Genomic DNA, 20,934 nt, shown 5'->3' with positions numbered 1-20,934 from the left:
CCTGTACTATCCAACTGGGAAAGTAATAACTGTTGCTGTTGTTTCCTCCTCCAGCTGCAAATCAAGTCAGTCAAGGAAATGTTTTAAGATCTGCCTCCTTCTACATTCAGTAATTACTAGAACTAGCAGGAATATAACTTGTGATTTTTAGGGTGCTTCTGAAATAGACTGAGTCTTTGCTCAGTGTTCCAAGTGGGAGGATACATGAAATTGTGATCTTAATGGAGGTAAAATGCCTTTCATCTCAATCAGCTCAGCTTTTCATAAATACAGCTCTGCATCAGCTCTAGAAGTGTCAAAGTCCAGGCCGTAGCTGTGTCTTTCCATGTACCTGCAGCACCAAACACATGGTTCTTACACACTTGACAGATTTTAAATTACACGGGTAAAAGGAGAGGGCTGGTTTTCGTGTGTCACAGTATTTCTCTTCTTTTTGGCAGAGTTGTGATGAATGTACCACAGGACTGAACTCAGTGCTTTAATACACAGAACAAGAACACAATTTATACAGAGAGACTGTGCTCTTGCAATCGGAATTTTGATTCAAAGAAACATCCTTCTAGCATAAATACTCCCTGTGAGAAGCAGAAACTGCGCAAAAGGAACTGTTAGTTTTGTGTTTGTATTCAGATTTTGAAAGCCATGTAGTAGTCTGTATTATAGTAAATACTTAAACGAATATGATTGCTATTTCACTTTATATTATAAATTAATTTGGTATTTATACCACACCTATTCTAAGAAAAGTACATCTTTGAATCAGTCATGACTGGACACAAGGAAAGTTAAAGAACACTCAAAAATATCATCTGTCAGGTAACAAGTATTTTGATTATGCTTATATATAGAAGGCAGTAAATTAGATAGCTAGTAAGTTTACAGAGGTTTTTTTGTTTGGGGGTTTTGTGTGGATTTTTTTGTTTTGGTTTGTTTTGGGTTTTGTTGGTGTTTGTTTTTTTTTTGTTGGACTGTTGGGGGTTTTATTTTTTTTTTTTTTTTATTTTATTTTATTTTATTTTTTTGTTTGGTGGGTTGTTTTTTTTTTTTTGTTTGTCGTTCCCTTCCCCCCCGAACTTGGAAGTGTTATTCCTCATTAAAAAAATGTATCAAAAATAGGTCCCCATGGAGCTATCTACAGGAATATCTCTCTGCAAACTAGAAAAGCAGCCTTCCTAATAGGCAATAAGCATCAAACCTGTACAATTATACAGCTCTAGATTAATCTCCCATTTACCATGTTAATAGTAATTTTAGTAGAATTAATTTATGGACAAATTACATAATTTAAAAAAGGCATTTAGAGAAAAAAAAAAAAAGGCTACTAATTGTTAACTTGTCTCTGCAATAGGATTCCAGAATATATATTGAAACAGATACAGTGCTCTTATCGTAACTGTCCCTTTGTTTGCAGTGGTAAAGAAGTTAATGATTAATGAGAATACATTCTACAAGTAGATTATGTGAGACTTATATGGGTATGGTCTTGTTATATTTTCTTTTTCTACACTTTGTAGTTCTACATCTAACCATATATTATTCTATGTTTAATCAGACCTCTACTTTTTAAAGCACTCAATTTTTTTCCTTTTTAATCATATTTTCAATTGATTTATAGAATGATGATCTGCTGAATTACTTTTCCATTGCTAGCAACAGGAATATGTTTCTGCTTCATGAGTCAGATGTGATAAAAAAAATTATATGAAGAGCTAGTGACTGTCCACTGTATCAGAAATTCAGTCTTAGTGGACTTAAAATAAGTGAGTGAAACTTCATGGTTATATGTAAAATACAGTACAGTTTCTTAAGTGCTATTGTGCTGAAGTATAACACGATTACTATCAGCACTGTAGTCAGTGGTGAATACTACTGAGCAAAATTTATCACTATCTAAAGTGTGTGTTTTAGCATTGGTTCATTTCATGTACAGACAATGTAAATGACCTTCTCTTACTCTACCACTGTTTACAAGGTATGTAAACTATTATAGAAGGATCTTCTTTCACATGAAGTAGGTGGACATTATTAGTTTCCTAATAAAACTGCTGTGCATTTTCTTTTCTAATCCATTATATTTGTTAACTCCTTACTATATTGACCTTCAGTGTTACATTTTTATGGTTTGTATTGCATCTCAACACTATACTTCCCTTATACTGAGGCCAAAAATTAAATGCAGTGGTTTCCAATGACTGCATGTCAATTGTTTGTCCAAAAAGATGAAGTGACAATATAAGATGCTCCATTTTGTATGTCAGAATTATCTTCACTGGAGTATCACAGGTATCTGTTAGGAACTGCAGAGCCATTCTGAAGGACTAAGAGATATAACAGTACACTGTTAATGCTACTGCCATCAACTAAACAGAGCCTTGAAAATACTGTGAAAACCTTTGTCAGGAAAGATACAAAAGCAAACAAATTTATTAGTTTTGAATATTATTCCTTCTCCTCTAAGTATTTCTTAAAAAACACAAGAACGTGTTTTTAAAGAGAGATGTGAAAGGTTAAGAAACCTACTTTACTTAAAATGGCATTTTTTTATAAGGTAAAATGTTACATTTTATTTTATGGATCTCTGTGCATTTTGGTGTGATGTACACAGGGAGCTCCGACATGTTAATACAAGGCTAATAGATGGGTATGCCTGGAGCAATAGTTCTCATATTCAAGCCTCAACTCGCTAGGGAGATTCCAGTCTTGTGTGAGAAGGCTCAGGCAAGATCCAAGAAAATGAAATATATTTTTCTAAATAATTTCAGTTACAACTCTTGAACATAGAATGTTCTGTTGCTATTGAGTCTTCAGCAGACCTGGCATTTTTGAGGATTCTGTGGTGAAATAAGGCAAATGAGGAAGAAAAAAAAAAAAAATACTTGATTTCATATAGAAAATATTGATGAAAAGGTATAATATAAGACATATGCTATTTGTTTGTTTCTTTGTTTCTAGATAAAACTTCTAGGTTCTATTTATAGCATATTTTTCAATAAAGTGTAAATATCATGTTCTTTAGGAACAGTATGTTCTGTCAATATCTTAGCACACTGGTGTAATAAACACTTAATCAAATATGTGGGTTTTTAAATTTAAAGATTTTAAGGTGACTGAAACAAAAGTCAGATATTTAACTGTAAGTGAAGAGTCAGATATTTAACTGTAATTGAACGTCTGCCTTAATACCGTGCCATACTTTGTGCCCCATGCTTCAGTTTCCACTTGCATAAAATATAGGTAGTAACATCCTGCTTGTATTTTTTGGATGAAATGCACACAAACCACGATGTAAATGCAAAACACCATTATTCTTAATAATATAATATTGTTATTACTAATAAAAAATTGGTGCAGGTATGGAACACAGCAATGCAAAAATTAACATATAGCTATATGCAATATACATGTATTACTGTTTCTTATTATAATACATTTTAAAATGAAACATGGGTAAGCCTGTGCATGGGGTTTCCGTGGCAAGGTTTTGGTAGTTGGGAGGCTACAAGGGTAGTTTCTGTGAGAAGCTGCAAGAAGCAATATCAGATGGCACCAGGATGGACCCACCATGGCCAGAGGCTGAACCCATCAGTGATGACGGTAGCACCTCTGGGATAACATAGTTAAGAAGTGGAAAAAGTTTCTGTGCAGGAGCAACTGCACCAGAGAGAGGAATGACAGTATGTGTGAGAAACAGCTGTGCAGCCACCAAGGCCAGTGAAGAAGCAGGGGAGGAGGTGCTCCAGTGCCAGAGCTGGGATTTTCCTGCAACCCATGGTGCAGCCGATGGTGAGGCAGCTGTGCCCCTGCAGCCCAAGGAGGTCCATGGAGGAGCAGATCTCAACCTGCAGCCTACGGAGAACCTCATGTCGGAGCAGGTGGATGCCCAAAAAAGGCTGTGACTCTGTGGGAAACCTGTGCTGGAGCAGGCTTCTGGCAGGAGCTGTGGCCCTGTGGAGAGAGGAGCCCACACTGGAGCAGGTTTGCTGCAGGAATTGTGACCCCAGGGAAGGGACCCACACTGGAGCAGAGTTTGAAGAACTGCAGTCTGTGAGAGAGACTCATGTTGGAGAAGTTCATGGAGAACTGTCTGCTGTGGGAGGGACTCTATGCTGGAGCAGGGGAAGAGTGTGGAGTCCTCCCCTGAGGAGGAAGAAGCAGCAGAAACATGTGATGAACAACCAACGTGCCCCATTCCCCTGAGCAACTGAGGAGAGGAGGTAGAGAATTCAGAACCAAATTTGAGCCCAGAAAGAAGGGAGGGTTGTAGGGAAGGTATTCAAATATTTAGCTTTTATTTCTTTTTACCCTACTCAATGTTGTGGTCAATGGCTCAATGTCCGGCTGGAGACCAGTGATGAGTGGTGTCCCTCAGGGATTGGTGTTGGGACCGGTCTTGTTCAACATCTTTTTTGGTGACATGGACAGTGGGATTAAGCGCACCCTCAGCAAGTTTGCAGATTACACCAAGCTGTGTGGTTCGGTTGATACACCAGAGGGAAGGGATGCCATCCAGAGGGACCTTGACACGCTTGTGAGGTGGGCTGATGCCAACCTTATGAAGTTTAACCATGCCAAGTGCAAGGTCCTACACCTGGGTTGGAGCAATCCCAGGCACAGCTACAGGTTGGGCAGAGAAGAGATTCAGAGCAGCCCAAGGAGAAGGACTTGGGGGTGTTGGTTGATGAGAAAATGAACATGAGGCGGCAGTGTGAGCTCGCAGCCCAGAAAGCCAACCGTATCCTGGGCTGCATGAAAAGGAGCGTGACCAGCAGGTCGAAGGAGGTGATCCTGCCCCTCTACTCTGCTCTTGTGAGACCTCACTTGGAGTATTGTGTGCAGTTCTGGTGTCCTCAACATCAAAAGGACATGGAACTGTTGGAAGAAGTCCAGAGGAGGGCCACGAGGATGATCAGGGGACTGGAGCACCTCCCATATGAAGATAGGCTGAGAAAGTTGGGGCTTTTCAGCCTGGAGAAGAGAAGGCTGCGTGGAGACCTCATAGCAGTCTTCTAGTATCTGGAGGGGGCCTACAAGGATGCTGGGGATGGACTATTCATCAGGGACTGTAGTGACAGGAGAAGGGGTAACGGGTTCAAACTTAAACAAGGAAGTTTAGGTTGGATAGAAGGAAGAAATTCTTTACTGAGAGGGTGGTGAGGCACTGGAATGGGTTGCCCAGGGAGGCTGTGAATGCTCCATCCTTGGCGGTGTTCAAGGCCAGGTTGGATGAGTCCTTGGGTGGCATGGTTTAGTGTGAGGTGTCCCTGCCCATGGCAGGGGGGTTGGAACTAGATGATCTTAAGGTCCTTTCCAACCCTAACTATTCTATGATTCTATGATTCTACTCTGACTTCATTGGTAATACATTAAATTAATTTCACCCAAGGCAAGTCCATTTTGCAAGTGGCAGTTGGTGAGTGATCTCTCCCCATCCTTATCTCAACCCACAAGCCTTCCATTGTATTTTCTCTTCCTCTCCAGTTGAGAAGGAGTGGTAGAGCAGCTTTGGTGGGTACCTGCCAGCCAGCCAGGGTCAACCCACCATCACCTCTACTTCATAGGGGCATGGTCACAGAGACTGATCTGGCTTTGAGATCCAAGTCTTACCTTTTCTTTGGTGGTTATGATCTCTGTGGCCTGCTTAACTATAGGCTTGACTGGTCTGTAACTTGGTATGAAATTTTTTAGGGTGTATCATTTCACAAAATACAGTGTGGTCAGAAGAACCATTTAACCAGCAAAAGCAAGGAAGAGACGATCTGCAGTTTGTGAGGAGAGAAAAATGGTCTAGGTCAGTTAATATGGATGTACTGCATCCGGAATAATTAATCTCATTACTCTATAGGAACCCTGTTATTGTAGGTGGAGGCTCAGAGAAGTTTTTGAAGGTTCCAAGCAGAGAAGCAGCTAAGAATTCTAAAAAGAAAAAATTGTTCCTCCGGAGTTCCTGAGCTAAGCTTAGGCACATTTTAACCAGATCTAACCTTCTTTCTCCATAGTGTGCTCCTTTCAGCCTCTGGGAGCAAACATGAATCTCCCAAATATAGTTATGCAGAAATTGTGTTTCTTAACAACTGATTAGAGAGCAAAACATGTGGTTGTAAGCGTCTTTTTGTGTAGGCTGGTATTTGAGAGGTTTTGCAAAGGACAGTATATTTTGGACACTATTCTTTCACCCTTTCTCTCTGTAACTGCAAAAAATTTAATTTACACTGACCTTCAAACCCAGAAATGTTAGCAAAAAAAGATTAACATCTTTTTTTATTATTATTTTACTTCTCGTAATGCTTCCTATATGTTAGCTTTAAAAAAACATCCAACCAAAACCGCAAACTAAACCGAAAACCTAAAGATTTTGCCACAAAGAGCTTATAAGCAGGTGCAAACATGTTCATGTATTATTAGTTTCATTCTGAACTGACATTCCAGTAAAATTTAAAAAAAAAAAAACCAACAATTTATGCCCATGTTCTCCAGAGATAGCAGGTGTCAAACTGTGAGCCGTTTCCAGCATAGGGCTAAGGCTCCAAAACCAGACAAGTGTCTGTCTGGTTTTGCCATCTTTCCTCTGCTAGAATTTATTCTCTGTCCTCCAAAAGCCACTGCAGTAACCAAGCAGTACTTGCTCAAAATATTTAATTCTCTTTTAACCTTCAAAAAATGGAAAAAAAAGCCAACAGTGCATTTGACTTCTATATAGTCATGAGTAGTCTCACTCCAATACAAATCTAAAATAACTTCTGTTTGCATCTAGATTTTGGTAGGATAGTTCATGTAAAAGAAAGGGTTTGGAGCCATAGGATGTATGTGTAGTTTTATTTTTGTTGTTTGTATTGTACCAGAAATTCAAAGATCTTTTATGTTAGGCAATAAAAATTCCTATCCTAAAGAGGATACAAACAAAATACATTTCAAAAATCAAGCAAATCTACCTTAGGTTACATCAGTGTATAGGCTAATGAAGTTTACACTACTGGCCTGAATTCAGACAAGATAGCATACTGAAAGTTTATCTAATATGCAAAGGGCAGTACCAGTGTGACTGTGAGGCTCTTGTTTTTCATTTCTGAAAAGTCATGATGGTTAAGGGAAGTCTCTGACAGCTGGGAAAAGGTTAATGTTACACTCATCCTTAAGAAAGGCCATAGGGAGGATAAAAGTATTACAGACTGATCAGTCTGATCACAGTTGATGGAAAGTTCCAAGCCCATCTCTGAATCTGTTTCCAGATGCCAGCACACGTTTGCTGCAGGACTTGTGACCCCACAGGGTGCCCATGCTGGAGCAGTCTGTTCCTGAAGGATTTACCAAAAGAACCTAATGTTTGATTGACCTGACTGTCTTCTATGATTAAAAGACTGTGCAGAAAAGGGAACAGTGGTTGCAACATACCTTCAGTTTAGTAAGCCTTTTGAAACAACCCCCCAAAACATTCTTATTTGGAAACTCTGGAAGTCTGGACTGGATGAACAGACTGTGAGGTGGGATCAAAAGTGTAGAGAATCGTGGCTTAGCATCTAGCTGGCATCTGGTAATGAGCACATCACTACTCAAGCTCATGTTGAAGTCCAGACAAGGATAACCTGAAGCAGTGGCACAGGTCAGGAGTGACTGACAGGGTCACAACCCTGCTGGAAAGGGCCTGGGGGCTTCAAGGGACTGCAGGGCGGGCAGCAGCCAAGTACTCTTTATTATAAAGAAAACAAACCTTGTGTCAAAGTGACCACAGCTACTGGATCGAGGGGAATGCTGGGAGCCTGGGAAGGGGCTACCAGGGTGTCCTGGGCCTAGAGCACAGGATCAGCGATGAGCACTCGGGGCTGAGCTTACTTGATCTGCTGTGGAGGTGAAAGGTGATTCAAAGGCAGCCTGCAGGTACTTGGAGGGTAGTTGCAAATGACACCAAATTTCATAGAACCATAGAATGGTTTGGGTTGAAAGGGCCCTTAAAGATCATCTTATTCCTGCCATGGCAGGGACACCTTCCACTAGACCAGGTTGCTCAAAGTCCTGTCCAACCTGGCCTTGATCGCTGCCTCGGATGGGGCAGCCACAGCTTCTCTGGGCAAACCTGTGCCAGCGCCTCACCAACCTCACAGTAAGAAACTTCTTCCTAATATCTAATCTAAGTCTATCCTCTTTGAGTTTAAAGTCACTCCTCGTCCTATTGCTACATGCTCTTTTAAAAAGTCCCTTGTAGGCCTCCCCTTTAGGCACTGGAAGCTGCTTTAAGATCTCCCCAGAGCCTTCTCTTCTTCAGGTTGCACAGAATCAGCCTGTCTTCATAGGAGAAGTGCCCCAGCTCTCTGATCTTCATGGCTCTCATTCTGGACTCATTCCAATATGTCCACGTTCCTCTTGTTTTGGGGGCCCAATGGCTGAGTGCAGTACTGCAGGTGCATTCCATATGCCTATATCCCACACTGAATCTGTCCCATTATGTATTTCATTTTGGATATTACTTTCTTCTCTTGTCTCACTTCGGTCTTTCTCCTGTGTCCCACACATGCTGCCAAAACCGTCACAGTCTGCTACAGCTGGGCAAGTGGTAGCATCTAAGATATCTGGTTTGGAAAAAAGTCTTGTATGTCTTCATAAATAGCAGGAGAATCAGAACTTGATAAACATACCAGTTCAAGCTTAAGTTTCCTTCAACAGAAGTACTATTTCAGCTCTTTCCCAGTATTTACATTATGCATCACAACTCAGTGTCTTGTCTGAAATTGATTGGTGAAAAATAAACTTATTAGGACAGGAAAAAAAAAGAAATGAAGTGATGAAGGGTGATTACCAAAATTATCTAGGAAAGTGCTGTTAACTTGGAAAAACAGAGACTTTGGATGTATATTATTAGAGGGTGAATCTTGATTTTAGGAGAGCTGTATGTCTGGGAAGGAAAGCTGACTATCAGGATGATGAATGGAAAAAAACGCATCACTATGTTAAAGAACTGATATAGGTGTACATTTTCATTTTTGATTTTCATCAATAAGAAACTAAGACGTTCAGAAACCAATTTATGGATTTTAAAATGATTGCAGATCTGTGATGGAAAGGAAAGAAGGATGGCAAGACCAATTTTGTGATTGAGGAAGTAGAAGTTGTGCGTGAAGCTAATCAGAACAGTCTAATGAGTAGGTGAACACTGATTGGAAGAAAGTGCATGTTTTTTGAAAGTACTGTAGGAGAGACATTTTTGCAATGCATTCGTACTTAGTACTGATACCCTGGCAAACAGAAGGACTAGACAAATACTTAGTAGAAGTTTTCAAATGAACACCTATGTGCCTTCTTTTCGTATTTTGTCAGGAGGTAGCAGTTATAAGTTTGTCATGAATAAGAAGCATTAGATAATAGATTATTGCCACATAGGACAAATACATATTCTACACACCAGTAAAACCAAAACAACAACAACAAAAAAGAAAACCCACCAAAAAAAAGAACCAAAACCAACAAAAACAAACAAAACAAAACAAAAAACCAAACGGGGCAAAAAAAAAAAAAAAAAGAAAAAAGGCAAAACCAAACAAACAAAAAGGCAACTTAAAGGAAAAACAAAATGCAATTTGCTTCTGTTCTGGATTACTGATTGCACATGAGCACAGAAGAAACTGAAATGTGAAACCGATTTTAAAAAAAAATCTTTTTAAGGTGAAGTTCCCGTTCTGTACATTCCAACTTAAAATGATTTTTTTTTTTTTTCTGTGACAGTTACAAACTCCCGAAACCAGTGATTTATAGTATAAAGGCTTCCCTGTAGCAGTAGGCTCAGCATCACTATAATTAAACCTTCCTCACTTTGATTTACAGCCAGTCTTACTCCCTGGGGGGAGGGAGCTTACTCATCGGTGAAGATGACAGACCAGAGGAAGGTTTCAAGTTGGGAAACAGACGATTTCTAACCTGATGTAGCAAAGACTGAAAGTATGATGTAGGGAATGAGGGGTGGCGGAAGGAGGAGTTTAGGGACTAAGAACTCATTTTTAGCCGACCGCGAAGTTCTAGGTGAACTGGGGCGTGTGAAACTTTGCCACCTGCCGTGGTTTTGCACGGCGAGTGCCCTGGAAGGGAGTCACATCCGGCCAGTGGCCACACGCCGCGCCCGTGCCGGAGGCTCCAACGGATCCAGAACGACAGCGGCGCGCCCGGGGAGCAAGCGGACCGGAGCCGCGGCAGGGAGAGGGGAGAGGGCAAAGCCCCTCGGAGTGCTGAGGCCGCGGCAGGGACAGTGGAGAGGGCAGAGCCCCTCGGCGGGCCAGAGCCGCGGCAGGGAGATCCTTTCGGCTCTCACTTCTCATCCCGGTCCTCCTTGGTCCGTGCCCTCCCCCTTTCCCGCACATCCCTGCAGTCCTTGCTCACCAACAGCAGCCCACAGCACGCTCCGCGCTCCCCCGCGATGGCTCCAGCCCAGCTTTAAATAGCTTCGAGCGGGTGCCGGCCCCTCTCCCCGGCCCCCGCCCCTGTCCCCGCCTCCCCTCCCGAGTGGCCTCAAGGACCCGGCGGCGCGCCGGCCGCAGCAGCTTCCACAGCCGGCCGAGGGGCGGTGCGGAAGGAGCTGTCCAACTTTTCAGCACAGTTTCCCCGCCGCTGCTCAGAGAAAGGCAGAGGCTGCCGCCCGGCCCGGCCCGGCCCGGCCCAGCGGCACTATGGAGGCAGAACAGAGCAGCGGCAGCGGCTTGTCCGTTCAGCCCGGCAGCAGCGACGGCGGCGGCAGTAGCGACGGCGACGGGGGTCTGAAAGCTCCCAAGCATCTGTGGCGGCATGAGCAGCACTACCCTTCGCAGCTGCGGCAGCACCAGTTTCTCCAGCACCAGCAGACCCCCGGCCCGCCGCCGCCGCCCGCCTCGCGTGGCCGCTGCCTGGCCAGCGCTCGCGTCAGGCACCGCGGCTACTCCGACACGGAGCGGTACCTCTATTGCCGAGCCATGGACCGCGCCTCTTATGCCGTAGAGACCAGCCACCGGCCCGGCTTGAAGAAATCGCGGATGTCCTGGCCCTCCTCTTTCCAGGGCCTCAGACGGTAGGAGACGGCTTGGCCCACCGCTCCGGCCGTATGCGTGCGGGGTGCCGCTCTCCCTCCCGCCATGATTGCTCCTGGCCGCGGGGAGGGGAGTCGGTGGGGTCGCTGAGGTGAGGGCACAGCAGGACTCCCCCGTCGCACCGACTCCGCTCCCCGCGGCGGGCAGGAGAAGAAAGGGAAGGACTCCGTGCGGCTGCAGAGGCTCCGGAGGGGAGGTGGGGCTGGGCTGGGCTGCCGTGCTGGGGAGCGCGGGGTGGGAGGGTGCGGGGAGAGAGGCAGCTCGCCTCCCCGCGGCCCCCGACAGTGCTCGCCGGGAGCAGGCGTGACTGAGGCTCGAGCGGCGGCACGTCGTCCCATACATGCCAGTCTGTAGGTGGAAAAGCGATCGCAAAACACGTGGGTGGGAGCGGGACCACGTCTGTGCCAGCACGGAGCCGTGAGTGGGGTGGATAGTGCGGGGCGGCCGGCAGTGGGGGGACCGGGACCCGCTTCCCGCCCGGCTCCGCTTCCCGCCCGGTTCTGCTTCGCGCCGCCGCCCTGCTCCGCACCCCGGCCGCCTCTGCTCGCCGGAGCTGTCCTTGCTGCCTGCGCTCCCCAGGAACCTCCAGCACTGGTGCCGACTGGGAAGGACGCAATTCGTGTGGTGTTTGCACAAAGTTAAAATAATGAGAGCTCTTGGAGGTGGGAGACAGTCCGGCAAATCCAGGGTTAGGGTCCTGCTAGTTTGAATGGCCCTAGATGAGAAAATAGGCTAATGGTTTCTTAGCCAGAGGGAGGAGTCCGTCATCAAGTAGTCTATTGTTCCCTGTTAAATGAGCTGTAGATTTATTTTGCAGTGTGTAGCTCACTAATTCCTTTTTTGCCCTTGATGGCTATCACAGGCATCTGTTGTAAAATAAAATTCTCTGTCAAGATCAGCAGGATATATTGTATTTGATTGATCAATTTATTATTCAGTCTTCATTTTTAGTAGCTGGAACCACTTCCTTTTAGTGGAAAGCCACACACTCGTGTCTGAATATTAAGTGGACATTGTGAATAAAGGATTTATGGAGAGAATATTGAGCAGAAGGACAATACTGAATACTCAGTTACTCTGTAGATTTTTGATTTGCAGGATAATCAGATTTTTATAGCATGATATGCTCGATGAATAAATAATAGATTCCTTTCTGAAGGAAGATTGCTTTGTGTGTTTCTGTGGTACACACTGTATTCCTTATTATGGAGCCTTGGCCATAAATCTGAGCAAGACATACTTGAATACTCTACGGCAGTGTTTGCTCTATTTCTGCCTGATGTTGGCTTCATTTCCAGTTTGTATATAACTGAGAAATAAAGAGATGTCCAGCAATTCTAAATTAGAACTACACTTTCAGATCTGTAATCTTTTAAATCTGGCTTTTAATATCTTTGGTTTTCAAACAGCCATTCTGTTGCTACACCTTTGTACCACTTGTGTGAACTCATGCTTGTCCGAAGTTAATGATGTTAAATTTTCCACTATGTAAGATTTGAAAGAACAAATCATATGCTTCAAAAATGAACAAATGTTCAATTTAATGCTCTTTTCAATACATTCCTGTATCTTTTATAGAAAAAAACTCTAGGCGTCTGGGGGTTTTTATCTTTAAGACTGAATGCATTTCTGTTTTCTGAATGCAAAGAAGTTTAATTTTTGTACATTGTAATGGCTGGTTTGAGTATATTCAGCCTTATGCCATAAGTGATCAGTTATTGAAGGGATGACAAGTCAAGGTGGGAAGGGAAAGTACACTTACTATTTTTTGTTAGGATTTTGGGACCATTTTAAAATTTTAAATTACAATTCTTATGTTGCAAGTTTAAATAGGAATTTAAAATTATCTATGAACAGTATTTTGTGGTTTTTTTTTTTTTATGTTGCATTCTTTTTATAAGTGCAATAATGTTGTTTTGACAAGACATGCTTTAAAATTGGGGGGGGGATGTCAGTGCATTTTATTTTTGTTTTCTGAGATTTGTAAAAAAGGTTGAGATGTGCCTTCTTTTTAGAAGTGCTAAAGCAAAGCAGAGTAAAGCAGCTCAATAAAATTGATCATTCCATGACTTTCTTAGCAAAAGTAAATTCTCACAGTCATTCTAAATGAAACAAACAGCTATACTGTGGAAACACAAAGTGCATTGTAACAAATAATTGGTTTACAAATATGTTAAAGAAATACCAGAAAAGGCTGGTCTTTTGAGGTCTTTCATTTCAAATTCTGGGTCAAATGCTTTTTTATCCATGGAAAACAAAACAAAATGTCTTCTTAGGATTCTAGTAAAACCAATAACCTGCAGAAAAACCTCATTACCTACAAAAAAGACACCAGTCCCTTTTGGAGTATTTTTTTTTTTCCTGTTGATATTGCGACTTTTTAGTATTTCTCCCTCATTTAACCTGCTCATCAGAAGAACATTTCTTAATATATTCCATGGATTTATTATGGTTTAGAGTGATAAGCTTGTCTTTCTGAAAACCCCAAATTACTCTGAATATGAGAGGGTAGGAAAAATTGTGTCTAGAACTGTACAGAATACACATCATGTGTTGGAGATAGAATTATGTGAATGGCTCAAATGTGCAAAAATTGTATCTGTAGCATTTGTTTTTCCAGAATTTGTTTTGTTTTGCTCTGAAGATATCCCAATTCTTAAAAACTCAATGAAAACCAGAAAGGAACACTTAAGAAGCCAAATATAAAACTTTGAAGTTTCTTCTATTTTAAGTTTGGTAGAAAACTTAAAAATAGTAACAGTTATATTTTTCAAAAGAAACAAGGAGAAGGGATTACATATGTTAAAATTTGAGTTAGAACAGTCTAGTACATCATTATGATCCAGACTGAAGAAACTGAACATTTAAAAGGCAAAATCGACCAGAAAAAATTCTGAATTGAGTTAGCTGAAAAACAGGATGTGCTTGTAGTTTGGAAAATGAAGTACTGTTTGTAACCTTTGTAATGCTTACTCTGGCTCCATATGATCATCAGTAACTTCATACACAACTTATTTACTAGAGCGCTATATTTTCTTCAAAAAACACAATAGCATTTACAGAACAATGTATCAGAATCATTGACTGATGTCTTTTTCTTAAAAGCCAAGATTATTTCTATGTTTACAAGCGAGAAATTGGGTGCTTTGAATTTGTATTTGCAAGAGCTACAGAAAAGCCAGAGGAGTCAAGAAGATGGCTGGGACTAGCTGTGTTTTTTCTATATGCCTCTTGATTACTGTGTGGTCTTGAGCAAGTTAATTAATCTCTCCCTGGCAGTATTTTCTTGTATAAAATAAATCCAGAAGTAGGTCATTACAGAATGAAATATACTACTATGTTATAATAAATAGTACTAGTGGAACTAGGAAACAAATACTTCAACTTAAATAGTTTTCCAGTCAATAGTGCAAAAACATTTAGTGTAATAAGTGAAGCTGATGTTCTGGTTATCTTCAAAAATTTCAGGTGCCTTTATTTGCTTCTCACATAGCTATCATTATTGCATGGTCTGTATTCATGGTTTGGTTGTTTTAAAAAAACTAAGCATTTTTGAAGGCCATTAGACATATGTCAGCTACATCATCTTGCCATATCAACTTTCTATGTTCTATTTTCCACTAATTCAGAAGTTCAGATATTTCAGATTGGAAAAAACAAAGAAGAAATACTATCAATCCTAATTCTGCTAGTCATTTAATTTCCTAAGATGCTGTGTCCTTAAGGTAGATCATAATCTCTTAGTCCTTAGGCTTTCTTTAATCAGGTTTCCCAAGTGATATTTTTTTTTACAATAGGTCTACTTTAAATTTTATCTCCAGTGACTTACAGGTCTAGGCTTCTTCATGAAACCAACGTTTCACCTATAGTCATACATAAGCAACTGTACAAAGGTGAGGCAACTTCAAGCCCTTTGCAGTCCAGTAATCCTGGTGGTTGTTCCCTAATGCTGTCTACTTGAAACTGCACTTGATAAGTGGCCATTAAAACTAGTAACTGTCAAAAAAATATACTTCCTCTCCCTTTCCATTCCTTGTATGGGACTAGGTCTAACCAGGTAGTATCTACTAATGAGTTGCTTACATATGGAGATTGCTCCTAAGTATAATTTTTTTTTCTTGAAGTGTCAATCTCGTCATTATACCACTTAATAAATGGTTAAGATACCAAAATAACGCCCAAGAATGAATGTAGTGTAATTTTTCAGTGGCCCAGGGGCTTTATTCTCTGTTAGGAGAAGAACAGAATTTTCTGTGTTAGTTTCCTGACTTTCGGAAGTCTGGGACACTACAAGATACTGTAATATTTAGCTAGATAAGCCCTTGGTTTCTGTAGCTACAGATAGAGCACCTGGAAAAATAGTTGTGCCTTCGCAAATCTTGCCAAATGTCTGTCTTGTACTCCAGTAAAATCCACCCTTCTCTGTTCTTCTGCTTGGTTTGAAAAGCTGCTCTTGATCTGTTGTGCCCTAGCTGCTTCCACACAACCTAAGGAAAAGGAAGATGGGTGTTTTCCAACTTACAGGGCCATAGAAAATGCTCTCAGAATTTAGTAGCAGTCTCTAATTGAGAATTTTGTTGTTTACTTGTCTGGGAGTGTTTTATTGCTTTGTTTACTACTAAGTGGTACTGGCTTCCAAGATGTTACAATAATTGGCATATGCTAGCTCTCCCTCAAAGATACAAATAATTTTTACAACTTAGTAAACACTGTTGGATTAATGTTCTTTATGAATTGTCCATAAAGATAAATTATAAACACATCTTGTCAAATGTTTTAAATAAGTGACTGTAAGGACATCATTTTCATGTTTGTTTCAAAAGGCTTACATTTTGAATTGTTAGAGTTGTGTGACATGAACAATAGAAATAGTATTAATTTTTATGCTGTTAGAATTTGTAAAACTGTTAGCTTTTAAAATTCATATATTCAAATGTGTTTGATATGAATTGTTACTGCAAATTACTGTTGCCAATTTCCTAAACTAGTGAGTATAGAAACCTGGTAATTTATCAGAAAAAGTCCACCATAATCAAATAGACATTAAACAGTACTTAAATACTTTTTGTTGAAGACATAGCCATGTAAAGTTCTACCTTAAAATTGTTAACGTAACGGTTTAATGAATTTCCCAATGGGGAGCCATGTAATGGGGTTTTTCTTTCAGTATTTTTAAAATAGGTTTTAAGATAACAATATTTACGTATTAGTAGAGATGTCTATCTAAGAAGTCATATGTAGAGGAACTCCTAGACTCATGGTGTCAGCTTTGTGGCATGCAGCTGAAGTTCTGAATGTCTCTCCCTGGGACAGATGCACAGCTGAGGCATAATTTAGATGGGAATTTTATGTAAAACACTGAAAGAACCTTAGTGCAATTCTTAAAAAGTTATCTTGAATTGTGTTAAATAATTTTAACTACATGGTGCCCCTTCTGTTAGAGAAGACTTTGGAGCTAGCAGGTCATTGGAAAACCTGTGAGATTATGTTGATGTGTTAGAACTGTAAATGTGAGGGGAAGCTGGGAATGTATAGGTCCAAAAGCAAGACAGAACCATTTGCTTAACAGTTTGTCTTGATGGACAAGTTGCAAGACTGAATTTTTTGCTAGTGGATGATAAGAGTTTCATGAAGAAAGGGTGTTGGACAAATCCCATTCCATATAACTTGATAGAATGGGTTCAGAATAGGTTGGTACATGCTGACATGAGAAATGTCAACTTTCCTTTGCCAGTTTAATTAGTATGAGGTATATTGCAGCTTGAAAAACATAAGAGCATTTCTAGTGGAGTTTATGCTTGTAAAAAAAAATGCTGCTTTTTTCTGAGAACGAGGTTCATTTTGGTAATATAGTGGATCACCACAATGTCTGGATTAAATCCAAAGCTCTTCTGGTAATCTAGAGAAACTACATTTAGTGATACTTGTTTAGACTGCATGTTTATAGGTAATAGTAACATTTGGATGTGTACTTAAACACACATATGCGAAAAGAATGAAAACACATTCAGTCATAGGGAAGTAAGCCCAGCTGTTGAATTTAGAGTAAGGCAGGTCAATTAACAATGTAAGTTTATATTCAATATAAAGAGACAAGTTTCAGGAGACTAGAAGGTGCTGAAAAGCTGTGCTCAAGGGATCTGCAAGTTCACAAGAAAAAGTGCATTTTCCACCCCCTATGATGTGTTATAATAGAGGGATGAAAATTTTCAGGTTTTGTCAGTTTTTGAAACTGAGAAATCACTGGATGCACGTAACTCAGTTATCACCATAGGTTATCACACCTGTGTTTTGAGATGTGGTCATGTTCACGTGTTTGCAGCAGCTGACAAAAAAAAAAAATTGATGAGATTGAGAGCAGTTGGTATTAAAATTGCTTCCTATTTTGGACATGTTCATCATCATTTTCAATTATTAGTTTTAAACTATTAATTTTAGGTTAAACTCATCAACTTCTCTAATTTATTTACTTATCTTTTTCTCCACTTTGAAAGTGAAGGAGCACCAAGTTTTCAAGGCAACAGTTTGATTCTCAAGAAACAGTGGAAGGAATAGAAGTGAACAGAAGTGCTACTAGTAAGAAAGTATGGCAGTAAATGGAAGAAGGATAAATATTCTACTGAACTGTACTCGTTTTTATATCAAATGTAAAAAACCCTCAAATTTAAGACTGAGATGCCTTTTTGCACATTCACTTGTGTGGGCTTTCTCTCTCAGATGCTTGTGATAACATTAAATGAAACAATTGTAACTTCCCATCTAACAATAGGATAGTGATATAAAGGACTGCTATATGTATATGCACGCTTCAGGAACCAATGTTAATTTCATTTCCCTCTATCCACTTATAATCTTAGATTATCACCAACTAATGTTTCTCTATGCATGAATATTCTAGGGATTTTTAGGCATAATGTGCTTGGCTGTGAGAATAAAACCTGTTCACACTTAAGATAGTTGTTTTGATATATCTACATTGTTTACACTGTTTCTCATAAATGGACAGAAGAATGCTTCTGTGATATTTAATATTACAGAATTTCACTAGACATCCATCTTATTTTTATCAATTAACAAGGAGTAGATACTGGATACCATAAAAAAATTAATTACTGAAGTGGTCACCTGAATTTCTCTTTGCCATTGGTGTGACTTAGAAAAATACAAAAGAAACTGATAATTTTAACAAATAATAACAATATGAAGACACTAAGAAAGAAAGATGTTGGATAAGAAATATAGAAATTGATTTGAGCAAACAAAGCTTACCATTGAGGCTTCACTAAAATTGTCTGGCAAGTCTCACCATCTTTTGACTTTCGACTTTTTTGACTAGCTTCCATCAGTCTATCCCTACAGTGATTCGTTAACTTTCTTTAGGAACTAAACAAATTCACACTCATGCATACTGATTATAAACCAGTAACAGAAAACATGGTCACCTGGAAAATGTATATTTGAATAGGGTAGCCAACAGAGTAGCTTAGGTGTACGGCAGGAGATTGTTCTGAGCAAAGTAGTTTTCCTCCCACCTCATACTGCCAGAAACTTCATGTGTCATCATGAAAATACAAATAAGCTAGTTTCCCGTATTGATCTTTTGAAGACAAGCAGAGTTCCTAAGATTAAGGAGGATCTCATACTTACAGTGTATTTTTCTTCTGGAAGAGTTTTATGATATTTCAAAACCTGCAAGTTGCTTTCTGTGGAAGGCATAGTGGACCTTTAACATGCACATTTTAAAACTAAAGATATCTTGTTTTCTATTTATTGTCTTAGAATTATAAAGGTGGGAGAGATCTCTTAGCAGAATCAGCTACATCTGTGTCATACTTTTTATTTTCTTTCTTTTTTAGTTCCTTTTTAGAGTTCTAATCTAGTTTCTCCTTTCTTCTACACTCTTTCCAGTTTTTATCTGTACATTTCATTATATAGGAAGTCCAAAACTGGTCAAACCTTCAGCTAAGGAAATCCCAAGAGTGGGGAGTGCAGAAGCATATTTAAGTGTTCTGAAAGGTATGCTTCTGTTTATTTATCCTAGTTTGATGATTGTCATCTTTCCAAGAGCATGGCAATGTTGTAACATAATAGGCTTCTAATGCTCAGTAACCCCACATGCTTTTTAAACAGAACTGCTATATAATTTTTATCTCGCAGTTCTGCAATTTCCCCTAGTAATAGATTCCTGCAAATCCTGTGTTAATAAATAGAGATCAAGTACTTCCTTGAGCTCATGAAGCAAGAGAAATACTATAACCAAACCATTTTTATAATGTAACCTGCAGTATAGGGTATAGGGAAGCCCTGTCAAAATTTTTGATGCAACATTTAGTATTCTATAAAAGCTAGAAAAAAAACTTTTTACTTGATAGTCCCATTAAAATAACAGGCAAACACTGGTGTTGTAGTAATAAAAGTGCTAGTGTAATATAAAATATAAGGTAGATTATTTTCTTTTCAGTGACAGAGGCATACTCAAAGAAGACAAGGTAAGGAAGTAACTTAAAGTACCTCTTTTCTTGGGATAAAGTATGCAGCAAATAATTAAATTATTCATTGTGAAATTCTTATGTCTTATTAAATAATGCAGGAGCACAGCAAAATCCACATGACTGGAAACAACTGACTAAACCTCTACTTGGATCACATGCAGAGCAAAACTATATCAGCAAAGTTTCTATTGTAAACCTTTTCTATACATTTGTCCAGAATGTATATTCAATCTTTTCTGATCTATTTAACTTTTAATAGCTACAAGTGTGGTTGAAAAATTAATAACTGAATTGTCGTATTTGATTCTGCCTCTACATAAAAGAACTCCTCTTTTATTGAAGTATGTCTGCATTTAGTAGGGCAAAGAATATTAAAATCTAATTCGGAACACAGGTCAGGGAAAAAAAAAATAGTTTGAGCTGGCAGTAACAAAACTGCTAACTAACAAAACAAGGAAATTAAAGCTGTTCAGAAATGTAGAGAAATGAGCAGACTGATACTCACAGGTACACTTTCTGCCCTTCCAACCATATAATATTTTTCACTGGTGCATAAGTAGGAAATTAGCTGAGGAGATACATGTAAGTAAATTTCAGTTAGTTTCAGTTCACAGAACTTAATGACTGATTCTTGTTTTAGCTACATGCACCTTTTGTTTAAGTTTATGCACCATTACTGTTTACCAAAAAGTGAAAGAGAAATGTTTCTGATTCAACCTCTGCCTCCCCTTCCAGGAGCAGTACGTAATTATCTAATTGAAGTCTGAACTTCACTGAAGTCTGAACTTCACTTTGTCTTCTTAGAGTTCGCAACAGGAAGGTGATAAGGCTGAGAGATCCCAGAGCATCGTTGTCTTTAAAAGCTTATTATTAGGAGAAAAACTTTTGTTACTACTAAAAAGATCGTTGGCTTAATACGAGCCTTTACATTGCTCAAATTCAACTTCATTACTTGTCTGCCCTTCTCACCAAAAGAAACAACACAGAGGTATGCAATATACAATTCAAATGGTCCTAACATTTTTCAACTGTGTGAGATAAGAAGGTGCATGTTTTTACAACGTGCTACTTTGTGACAGCAGTGATTACAGTCATTAGCAACGTGATATGATGGACTGAGCACATACTTTATATGTAGGATATAAAATTCTAATATGAATTTACCCCCATTCTTGGTAGATCTCAAATCTGAATTTCTAATTTTTGATGCTCCAGTTTTACTCTAACATGCAGTATTAAAAACAAAAATACTAACAACAACAACAACAACAACAAAACCAGCCCAAAAAACATTATTATTATTTTAGATGGAAAAACCCACCCACAGTATCTCAAGATGAACTTTCTTGTGTTCCTGAGAGTTAGAAATATCACACAACTTGGCAAATGCTTGTGTCAAAACC

At 39.7% G+C, this 20,934-nt stretch overlaps 1 protein-coding gene across 2 annotated transcripts in view; it reads left to right on the top strand.

Annotated features, from left to right (window-relative positions):
- The window catches only part of PDE4D (phosphodiesterase 4D), a gene marked incomplete at its 5' end in the record, with an annotated part of 509,165 nt that overhangs the window by 92,799 nt on the left and 395,432 nt on the right, over positions 1-20,934 (top strand). Inside the window, one exon of one of the 2 annotated variants that reach the window (XM_080636841.1) lies at positions 10,647-11,020. The exons of the other annotated variant lie outside the window; for it this stretch is intronic. Within the exon in view, the coding sequence (XP_080492967.1) occupies positions 10,647-11,020 (374 nt within the window). Of the gene's footprint in view, positions 1-10,646; positions 11,021-20,934 lie in introns of those variants that run through there. 2 annotated transcript variants of the gene reach the window in all.

The sequence above is a fragment of the Psittacula echo genome, assembly GCF_963264785.1.
Source record: "Psittacula echo genome assembly, chromosome: Z".
Classification (NCBI taxonomy): Eukaryota; Metazoa; Chordata; class Aves; order Psittaciformes; family Psittacidae; genus Psittacula; species Psittacula echo.
Note: the sequence above shows the minus strand (reverse complement) of the source record. Positions and strands in the feature narration are given on the sequence as shown.